Here is a 12,500-nt window from a genome sequence, read left to right on the forward strand (position 1 = left end):
CAAAGCGAGACAAACACACGCACACACACACACCGCACATAGAAAGAGTCATATTCGGAGAGGCACATATGGAGAGGCACAGGCTGTGAGGTACATAAGCTCCTCACGTATCTCATTACAAGATGCCTCAACCTATTCCCACAAGAAATCGGTCAGTTGTGAGTTCCTTAACTGAAACATAATACCCCGAAGTAGTAGTAGTAGTAGTAGTAGTAGTAGTAGTAGTAGTAGTAGTAGTAGTAGTGAAAGTGGTGGTGGTTGTTGCAATGGTCTTTAGATTTAGTGTAAAAGATGCACATGAAAATAGACACATTTAAACACACCCTAATGGCACATAATTTAACACACACACGCACGCACACGCATACACACACACAGACACACATCGTAGAATACGTACATACACACACATACACATACACATACACATGTACACACATATATGAATTGCATGTTAATTTTGTAATATATATAGATATAAATGTGTGTATATATAGATGTGGATGTATACACACACATAGAAACATATGAATGTGAGTGTGTATTTGTACATACATACATATATATATATTCATCCATATATATATGTAAATCCCAGTAAATTGGTTGAGTGCCCTTCTTTCGTTTGTCCACTCACTCGTATATATATATATATATATATATATATATATATATATATATATATACGTAAACACACTAACATAAACGCATATGTACACACGCACACACACACATATTGTGTGTGTGTACTATGCATTTATGTTAGTGTGTTTGCGTGTCTGTGTGGCATCAGACACATACATACGTGTGTGTGTGTGTGTGTTTGTGTGTATGTGTATGTGAGTGTGTGTGTGTACGAGTATTGGTTCCAGTTTCCTCATTTGTGGGTCAACCTGCTACACATAGATCAAACCCTATTATCCAAAAAGAAAAAAAATGCTCCGTCCCTTAAAAAAAACCATTCACTGCATTAAATACAATAATTATTGACGCGGCAGCTGAAACAAAACGGGATGGTCGTGGCTGGAACATATTTGATCATAGATTTGCTTACAATCAGGACTGATCCAGAGTTAAACAACAACATATCAAGGAAAGCTTATTAATTATAATTGACTATCATTTAATTATAGGTAAATTAATAATTAATACTTAATATATTTATATTATATTTTATTTATATTATATTTATATTATATATTAGATATTTTACAAGACAGTTGATATATATATATATATATATATATATATATATATATATACACACACTATTTATTTAATGTGTATATTTCACAAAAATTAATTCGGTTTTTATTAATTCAATATATTTGTTACATGATTAATATACATATATTTAAATATATTAATTATATAGCTAATATATTAATGTATAATTATTGCGTTTAATATATACATAGTTACATATACATAATGGTCTTCAGGTGTCGAAACCATAAGGATAACCGTTTGGCAGCTGAAGATGGGATATACACATTTGTTGTGTATGTTCATTTTCTCTATGTTTTTCATACTGAGACTTTTAAATCTTTTATTGTTATTGCGTCCGAGTTGTCCCCCATTTATATTGTAACCACCGATAAAGGTTAAACTGGTTCACGAAAATTATAGCTTATATTGGGGGTATGTCTTTGTGTCTTGGTTTGTCATGCACCACCGCTTGACAACTTCTGTGGCTGTGTTTACGTCCCCGTAAATTAGCGGTTTGGAAAAAAGAGATCGATAGAATAAGTATCGAGCTTAAAAAAGTACTGGGGTTAATTCGCTTGCCTAAAATTCTTCAAAGAGGTGTTCCAGCATGGCCGTAGTCTAATGACTGAAACAGGTAAAAGGTAAAAAGGTAAACAGGTAAAAGGTAAAAAGTATGTATGCGAGTGTGTGTGTGTGTGTGTGTGTGTGTGTATGCGTATGTGTATCTGTGTATGTGTCTGTGTATGCGTGTATGTGTGTATGTGTGTGTATGTGTGTATGTGTGTATATGTGTGTGTATTACCGAAGTAGTTTTACCGTCAAAATGAGACGAAGGTTGATAAAGCTTCGCACCAATGTTGTAGCGGGCTTTGCTCTCAAAGCAACAAAGAATCGGTAGAGTTATTACAAGGCATCTTATTCGATCGTCTTGCAGACTCACCAGTTTCTTTGTTCTAGATTGGCACTTTTTATTGATGCCGAGAAAATGAAGGACAAAATTGGCTCTGGTGAGATTTGAACTCGGGATGGGACAATCACAACGAGGTATTCTATCCGTCGCTCTAATATTTCTACCAATTCGCCTTGCATACATACATACATACATACATACATACATGCATACATGCATACATATATACATACAAACACATACATGAATGCATATATGCACCCATAAAAACACATAATGCATGTTTGTATGAGTGTGTGCGTGTGCGTGTGCATGTGCGTGTTCGTGTGCATATACGAATGTGTATACATATGAGTGTACATACAAACACAAACATGAGAAAACGCTTGCATACGTAAATACGTACTTATACATACACACACATATATACATTTTACATGTGTGTGTGTGTGTGTACACATACATATACACATTTATATATATATATGTGCACACATACGTGTATACATTTATATACCTGAATAACGTGTTAAAGTTATTGGAGAGACGGTATGGCAAATATGACAAGGCGTGAACAAATGTAATAAAAATAGAGAAAGAAAGAAAAAAGAAGGAAATGAAAAGAAAGACATAAATAGAAAGAAAGAAAACGTAATAAACTCGAGCATAACGAATAGTCAGGAAGACAGACATATATGTATACATATGTGCATTTGTGTCTATGCATGTATGTATGCGTATATATCTATACACACACACATGACTGTCATAAGTATATATGTGTGTAAGCGTATAAATCTATCTATCTATCTATCTATCTATCTATCTATCTATCTATCTATCTATCTATATATATATATATATATATATCTATATATATAAATGCGACTAATGAACTCTTCTTCGTTGAGTCGTGTTAAGTTATGATTACAAGATGGACTCTGACAGATTACAGATCTGACATGACGTACGCTAGTCTTTCGTCAGTCTGCCATATTCTATTATTATTATTATTATTATTATTATTATTATTATTATTATTATTATCATTGCCATGATCATCATTCTCCTCATCGTCGTCATCGTCGACCTCCTCCTCCTCCTTCCCATCATACTCCTCCTCCTCCTCCTCATCATCAGCCTTCTTCTTCTTCTTCTTCTTCTTCTTCTTCTTCTTCTTCCCCTCCTCCTTCTCTCCTCCGCCCTTTCTCCACTCTTCATCCCCATCTCCCCTCCTCCTCCTCCTCTTCTTTCCTCCTCCTCCTCTTCTTTCCTCCTCCTCCTCTTCTTTCCTCCTCCTCCTCTTCTTTCCTCCTCCTCCTCTTCTTTCCTCCTCCTCCTCTTCTTTCCTCCTCCTCCTCTTCTTTCCTCCTCCTCCTCTTCTTTCCTCCTCCTCCTCTTCTTTCCTCCTCCTCTTCTTCTTTCCTCCTCCTCCTCTTCTTTCCTCCTCCTCCTCTTCTTTCCTCCTCCTCCTCTTCTTTCCTCCTCCTCCTCTTCTTTCCTCCTCCTCCTTCTTCATATTATTATCATTATTATTATTATTATTATTTGTGCCTCTGTTTATGTGTGTATGTGTGTGTGTGCGTTTGTATACATGTATGTGTGTGTTTCTGAGTGTATGTTTTTATATACGTATGTATGTGTGTATGTGTGTGTCTCGATCCTATCGTTTTCACTTTCATTTTGCTTTGTTATTTTAGTTTAAACTGATGTTTTCTCTTTATTTCATTTGTTTCGGTGTTTTGTTGTTGTTCTTGTTTCTCATGTACGTTTTTAAAACTGTTTTTGTGTCTTTGTAAATCTATTTATATCTTTTAAAAAAAATTTCTCTTGTTAGTGCTTTACACACACACACACACACACACACACACACACACATATATAGATATATATGTACATATATATGTTTCTTTGTCTTTTATTGTTGTGTTGAGATTATATGCCGCCGCTGACGATTAGGCCTGAGGAGATGTTTAATTCGACGTTGTTGTTGTCGTAGTTATAATCATTATTGTTATTAATGCGCCAAAATGGCAGAACCACATGTTTGGCAGCATTCCGTCCATTTTTACGATCCGAGTTCAAATTCCGTCGGGTTTGACTTAAACTTTCACCCTTTCGGGGTAAAAGAACTCGGAAGGTTGGGCCTCCAACCAGGCCTTTCCCGACATCCTTAAAGCCAGGGCCCTTTCAGCAAACCATCGTATGTGTGCGTGTGTGCGTGGATATATGTGTGTGTGTGTGTGAAGATAGCATAATGCATTGCTATGAATAACAAAATAAATTGAAGCCTTGTCGTGCAGGATGAAGCTCACTACACGCTTTTTTCTCGTTCTTCTCTTTTGCAGGTGATGCACTGAAACTTCTGATGCAGAAAATGCACAACAAGTTCACCTACTCCGACTTGTACCGCTATCACTTCCTGCACAGCGCAGACCTGATGGTCAACAGCAACAACAGCAACAACGGCCTCAACGGCACTTCCTCATTAGGGGTCAGCTCTGATGGACCGCTAGGGGACAGACATTCAGATGCTAATACAGCCGATGCAATGGCGGCAACTGCTGCTGCCACTGCCGCCGCTGCCGCTGCCGCAACAGCAGCAGCGGCCGCAGCAGCAAACAATCACGTCCCGACTTCGATGGATCTCTCCTATGGGCAGCATTTCTGGAATTCCACCCAACTGTGCCATTTTCTTGGATCGAAATATAATAGTAAACCTCTTCTTGGAGACGCCGACCGGTTATTCCGAGAGGGACTCGGTGTTATTGGAGGCATTGGTAGTCTTGGCAACGCATTGGGTATCACTGCAGCTTCGCCCAGTAGAGGTCGCTGCTTCAGTTCCCATGCGGTCAGTCAGTTGGCTGCCAGAGCCGTGGGATTGTCGACCGGCGTCGGTTTGTCATCAGGCGTCACCGGTGTTAGTGGATCGGCGTCGGTAGGTGGAAGTGACGGTGCCGCCACCCTCGGTCTCATCGGAGCGATGTCCGCCGCTGCTAGCCGAGTCCCCGGTGGCGGCGAGGCGGCACACCTGATCCGTGTCGCCGACGCGCACATAGGTGGAGCCAGTGTTGTGCTCAGCGGAGACGAAGGACCGTTCGAGTGTGTCAAGTGTTTGAAACGTTTCACAACCCCCCACGGCCTCGAGGTGCACGTGCGCCGCTCTCACAGCGGCAAGCGGCCTTACGCCTGTGATGTGTGTAGCAAAACCTTTGGCCACTCCGTGTCTCTATCGCAACACCGGACCGTGCACACCCAAGAGAAAACATTTCGATGTCAGCAGTGCGGCAAGTGTTTTAAACGGTCCTCAACACTCAGTACTCATCTGCTCATACACAGTGATACACGACCCTACCCCTGCCCCTATTGTGGGAAGCGCTTCCACCAGAAATCCGACATGAAGAAACACACATATATACACACAGGTAAGTGAACAAAACCCTAACAGCAACATTATTTTCTTTGTTTTCGCTTTTATAATATGTGTCTTTTAATTCTATGCATACTTAGGTGCAGGTATGTCTTTGTGGTCCCAACCACATGGGTCCGAGTTCAGTCCCACTTCCTGGCACCTTAAGTAAATGTCTTCTACTATATACACGGGCCGACCAAATCCTTATGAGTAAACTTGGTGGGCAGAAACTGGTATATATATATATATCATTATTATGATTGACCGTTGACTGAACACTATTCAATTTTTTTTCTCCGTGTTTTTCTCCTTGTCTCCGTATTCTTTCTGTTGAAGAGCGTAGCTCGAAACGTCAAAGACTTTCCGTATTCCCGAGCGTCATACTAATATACTTTTGTTATTTACACCACCTGTCCTCGTCTGTTGTTATTTTTTGTATATTCTCCCATATATATATATATATATATATATATATATATATATATATATATATATATATATATATATATATATATATATATATATATATATATATACATATATATATATGTGTGTGTGTGTATAAAGGTGATCTGATCTTTAATATAAAAGATGAAATAACTAACAATATATGAAGGGACAAACAGACAGATAATATATAAACATGTATACACAAACACACACACATATATATAGAGAGAAAGAGAGTGACAGAGATAGATAGATAAATAGACAGACAGACAGACAGACAGACAGACAGATAGATAGATAGATAGATAGATAGATAGATAGATAGATAGATAGATAGAAGCATAAAATTTAGCTGGAATAATTAAATAAACGAATGATAGGTTTCTACGAAGGCAAACCTTATTGATACTCTATCAATTGATTTAATATTGCAGAGGGCGACACCGTAGGCACTTCTGAACGGCACTTAAGTAAAATTTAATACCTCACACTTGTGTCGGCTGATCTTAATCATTTCTTAAATATAGATGAAAATTGATTAAGCTTAGCCTCGTCATCATAAACGTTTATTTGTCATGTCACTAAATCATCGCCTGCTCACGAGGTCTCCGAAAGAAGATGACGTTTATTAGCTAGCATTGTTATTACAGGCATTTTGCCAAAGTCAGGTGGAGCAATTATTATCCTGGTTGGCAGACACAGCGTAGGAGCGAGGTGGGAGGAAATGTGCGTTTTCTAAGTGTGTGTGTGTATGTGTGCGTGTGGGTGTATGGACGTATGTGTGTACGCATATGTTTAGTGTATATATACTTATGCATATATGTATATCAATAATGTATATATATATATATAATAGGTGCAATCATGTGTGTGTGCGAGTGAGTACACACACACACACACACACACAAACACACACACACACACACACACACACACACACATATATATATGTATGTATGTATATATATATCTATGAGTGTTCTTTTACTTGTTTCAGTCGTTTGACTGCGGCCATGCTGGGGCACCGCCTTCAGTCAAGCGAATCGACCCCAGGACTTATTCTTTGTAAGCCTAGTACTTATTCTATCGGTCTCCTTTGCCGAACCGCTAAGTTATGGGAACGTAAACACGCCAGCACCGGCTGTCAAGCGATGTTGAGGGGACAAACAGATACACACACACAAACATATTCACACACATACATACACAGATATATATATTTATCTATGTAAACATCTGTGTGTGTGTTAGTCTTTGTGTTGTGTTTGTCCCCCCACCCACGCTTGATCATCGTCATCGTCATCGTCATCAATATATGCGTGTGTTAAAGGCGGCGAGCTGGCCGAAACGTTAGCACGCCGGGCAAAATGCTTAGCGGTATTTCGTCTGTCTTTACGTTCTGAGTTCAAATTCCGCCGAGGTCGACTTTGCCTTTCATCCTTTCGGGGTCAATAAATGCAGTACCAGTTGCGTACTGAGGTCGATCTGATCGGCTGGCCTCCCTCCTCCAAAATTTTCGTGCCGTGTGTCTCGAGTAGAAAAGAATATGTGTGTGTGTAATGTGTAGCGTGTGCATATATGTATACGAGGTTATGTATGTACGGTGTAATGAGAAAGCGTGTGTATATGTGCGCGTGTATATATATATTTATTTGCGTGTATATGTGTGTGTGAGTATATGCATGTAAATATATATGCGTGTGTGTATAGATATGTGTATATTTATACGTTTGTATGTATATATGTCTGTGTCTGTGTCTGTATGTACGTATGTGTGTACATAATGTGTAAGATGTGAAAAAAAGTGTTTTTATGCGTGCTCAAAGTGCGTGTTCATGTTTGTGCGTGATCATGTTTGTGTGTGTGTGTGCGTGTGTGTGTGTGTGTAAGAGGCACGAAAACGACAACCGCTTAACGAATTAATGGAATGAAACAAATTCGTATTAAAGACTCAATTTATAGCGGTCATGTTGTTTTTTCCTGCAAGGGTGTTTGCTTTGAAGTGGACACCTTTCACGTACACACACACACACACACACACACACACACACACACACACACACACACACACACACACGTACAACACACAAACGAACACAGACATTCGCATACACTCAAATAATACACACACACACATTCGCACGAGTACATACACACAAAAAGAACGAACACATAAGCGCACCCAGAAAACATGGCTACATACGTACACACCTCTATTCGCACACATACATAAATATGCATGTATGCTCGCACGCATGGTTATGAAGGAAAACTGATTATATATATATGTATATATATATATGTATATATATATATCGTCGGTTACGATGACGAAAGTTCCAGTTGATCCGATCAACGGAACAGCCTACTCGTGAAATTAACATGCAAATGGCTGAACACTCTACAGATACGTGTACCCTTAACGTAGTTCTTGGGGATATTCAGCGTGATACAGAGAGTGACAAGAATTGGCCCTTTTGAAATACAGGTACAAGAGAAACGGGAAGAAAGAGTGAGAGAAAGTTGTGGTGAAAGAGTATAGGATACAGTCACAGGAAAAGTGTTTGGTCGAAAGATAATGTATATATGTAGTTATACCCCTGTATATAGATAGATAGATAGATAGATAGATAGATAGATAGATAGAGAGCGAAAAGTAAGAAAATTTGAGGGAAGCAAAAGAAATGACAGAGGTGCAGGAGAAATTGCTTGTACGTGTGTGTGTGTGTGTGTGTGAATATATATATATATATGCCTGTATTTGTGTCTGTGTCTGTTTGTGTGGCGGGCGTATTCGGATGGTTTTGTTTATGTAAGTCACGTGAGCAACGGCAGCCGCCTTTAGGTGGACGAGTGTTATCGTGTTTGGCCGGAAGGGGGCGGTGTGGGCCAAGCTATTTATTAATGCTATTAACCCGTTAAATAGGCAGACGCTCACAAGTAGCACAATGAAAGCGAGGCTCAAATTGCCCAAGCCCCTTCAACTATCACACTTACTCTCACCACCACCACCGACATCACCGCCGCCGCCGCCGCTACTACAACGAACCTACGGCTACAACAACGGTCACTACTACTACTACTACTACTACTACTGCTGCTGCTGCTGCTACTGCTGCTGCTGCTGCTGCTGCTGCGACGTCGATCTATTTTGTTTCACGAGTTTTTTATTTCCCAATATCACAAACGACCCGCGACAAACGGTTTTGTCTGTATGTGTGTCTTGTATATGTATATGTGTGTGTGTATATATACATATATATATATATATATATATATATATATATATATATATATATATATATATATATATACATATATATATACATATATATACCCATATATATATATATATATATATATATATATACACACACACACAGATACATATATACATATATATATATGTATTTATATATGTATATATATATATGTGTGTGTATATATATACGTAATGTATATATATATATATATACACACACACAGATACATATATACACATATATATATATGTATTTATATATGTATATATATATATATGTGTGTATATATATACATATATATATATATATATATATATATATATATATATATATATATGTATATATGTATATATGTATATATATATATGTATATATATATATATATATATATATATATATGTATATGTATATATGTATATATATATATGTATATGTATATATGTATATATATATGTTTATATATATATATATATATATATATATATATATATATATATATATATATATATATATACATATATATACGGGGAGAGAGAGAGAGAGAGAGAGGGAGAGATATGTACACATATGCACACACTCCCTCATCCACACATATATAAAATATAAATACATGTGTGTGTGTATGTGTGTTAAACACATACACACACTCACACATGCATTTCACTAGAGAGTCTGGCTGAATGGTATTTCTTTACTCACTCCTCCCACCGCCGCCACCAGCACCCAACACCCTTACATTTTCCTCTATCGATACCCCGCCTCACCCAATCCTGCTGCTGTTGTTACTGGTGCCGTTGCCCCCACCCCACCTCCGTATTCCTTCGTTTCCTAAATTAAGTTATTCACTGTTGACAAGTATTATGAAAGACATTCTGTAAAGTTTCATTGCTGAGATGACGACGACGACGCTGTTGTTGCTGTTGTTGTTGTTTGTGTGTGAAGAAGTCGTTGAATTGGTGATGGCCACTAAAAGTCAGCCGTTCTTTAGTTTGTCTCCTTTTGCTTTTTGTTTGACCTTTATGAGAGAAGGAGAGGGAGAGAGGGAGAGAGAGTGCAAGAGGGAGAGAGTGCAAGAGGGAGAGAGTGCAAGAGGGAGAGAGAGAGTGCAAGAGGGAGAGAGTGGAAGAGGGAGAGAGAGAGTGCAAGAGGGAGAGAGTGAGTGTGTGTGTGTGAGATAGAGTGAAAGAGAGAGAAATACAGACAGACAGAGAGCAGAAAGAATGAGAAAGAAAGAACGCGGGGGAGAGAGAGAAAGACAGAGAGTATTATTATTATTATTATTATTATTATTATTAATATTATTATTATTATTATTATTATTATTATTATTATTATTATTATTATTGTATAAGGGTGGCGAAATGGTTGAGTCGTTAGAGTGTTGGTAAAACAAAATTACCTTGCGACATTTTTCTTCTTGATCGGTTCTTTACCTTCTGACTTCGAACCTCTCTCGTCGAGATCAACTTTCCCAATCGTCACTCGAAGATCGATAAAATGAAAATAAAAGTCTAGCAATAGAATCGGTGGAACTCACTAAACTCCTGGTTTCATATCCGCCCAAAGTCAACTTAACCTTTGAACCTTTTGGTCCGATAAAAGAAGGAACCAGTCAATCCAGATAGTGTTCGGGTTAATTCATTCGACTAAAAATTCTTCAAGGCGTTACCCCAGCATGGTCGCAATCAAATGATTGAAACCAGAAAAAGATAAAACATAAACGGTAAAGAATTTGTTGAAAGGAGGATGAGAGTGGTCGCTCTGAGCATTCATCTGTGGATTGGTGAAGGATACCCAGGAGAAGGCGCTTTCCTTTGTAGTCATGGTAATTACGTGTTTGTTTTTACCGTCTCCAATGTTTTTTGTCAATCCTTGCTGGTTAACAAAGGAAACATTAAGACAAGCTCTACAGGTACGGGAGTGCCGTCAGATGGACCTGTCCCAGATATGTTCAGGGCGATGAAACCACTCTACATGCACTTGTCCAGAGTCCAAGCATTGGACATATTTGGAGCTTTGTCGAAAAACTGTTGACACGTGAAGGACGGATCTGGTTATCAGCCGAGTCCATCGAGAAGATTGCTCCGCTACCTTCTTTTGGCCGAGAGGGGAAGGCAGTTTTCCTCTGCCTGGCGGCTATATCGGCGGCCCCTGTGAACGAGTGTTTGTAGGCTGGAGGTGTCGAGAGTGAGTGAGGTGTGCGCTTGATGGACCTTTGGCAGTCGGGGTGACCAAGATGTGTGGGGTTCCTTGGTTGACCCTGAGAGGAACTCCCTCCTTTGGGGGAATTTTATTGTTTTTATTGCTTAAATTTTGTTGTTAATTGTTATTTATTATGTATACGAATATTAGGCTTGATCTCACTTGTCCCTCGTGTCGTATTGTTCCTATTTGGTTTGTGTTCGGCCCTTCTGGCTAATAAAGAAGAGACCATTATAATTGTCAAAGATGATAGTAGTAGTAGTAGTAGTAGTAGTAGTAGTAGTAGTAGTAGTAGTAGTAGTAGTATATAATCCAATATGCAGATTTTTAAAAGAAAAACCCGTGCAACAAAACAGGCCAAAGCGGAAACGGTGATATGGGGTAAAAGGTTTACTAATGAGGTTAAGAAGTTAATTTAATATAATATGGAGAACGGAGGTGTGGAGCAGGAGGAGGAGGAGGAGCGAGGGATTTAGAGAATAGAGAAAAGAGAGGAGAAGGAGGAGGTGCGAGGGAAGGAAGGTAAGTAGGAAAGAGAGAGGGAACGAAAAGGACATCTGTGTGTGTGTATTGAGAGATAGATAGATAGATAGATAGATAGATAGATAGATAGATAGATAGATAGAGAGAGAGAGAGAGAGAAATTGTATGATGGGACAGAGAAAGGATGTAGATGGTGAAAGAGAAATATGGAGTTAAAACAAGTGTGAGGGAAGAGACAGACAGACAGACATATAGATAGATAGATAGATACATACATACATACGTACATACATACGTAGACAGAGAGAGAAAGAGGGAAAGAGAGAGAGATTGAAAGATGGAGCGAGAGAGAGGCGGGTGGATGAAATAGAAAAGCAAGAATGAAAGCTGTGAAAGTAAATGGAGGAAGGCGGGAAGAAAGATGGCGGAAGTGAGAGGTCAACCGAGTAAGGGGAGGTAAGTGGAGTAAAAGGGGGAAGTAATTGAACGAAGAAATAAGGTCGAAATCTTGTTTATTTGTTTTTTTTTGTGATTTTAATGAAAAAAACATGAATGAGAAATAAAGGAGAAT

The 12,500-nt window shown here is 38.6% G+C and overlaps 1 protein-coding gene across 4 annotated transcripts in view; it reads left to right on the top strand.

Moving 5' to 3' along the window:
- The window catches only part of LOC128249916 (uncharacterized), a 112,555-nt gene that overhangs the window by 93,359 nt on the left and 6,696 nt on the right, over window positions 1-12,500 (top strand). For 3 of the 4 annotated variants that reach the window (XM_089365635.1, XM_089365636.1, XM_089365637.1), the window contains exon 3: window positions 4,468-5,544. In XM_089365635.1, the coding sequence (XP_089221761.1) occupies window positions 4,468-5,544 (1,077 nt within the window). Of the gene's footprint in view, window positions 1-4,467; window positions 5,553-12,500 lie in introns of those variants that run through there. The other variant, XM_089365638.1, reaches the window with a different exon arrangement.

Source organism: Octopus bimaculoides, chromosome 18, assembly GCF_046866305.1.
Source record: "Octopus bimaculoides isolate indiv1 chromosome 18, ASM4686630v1, whole genome shotgun sequence".
Lineage (NCBI taxonomy): Eukaryota > Metazoa > Mollusca > Cephalopoda > Octopoda > Octopodidae > Octopus > Octopus bimaculoides.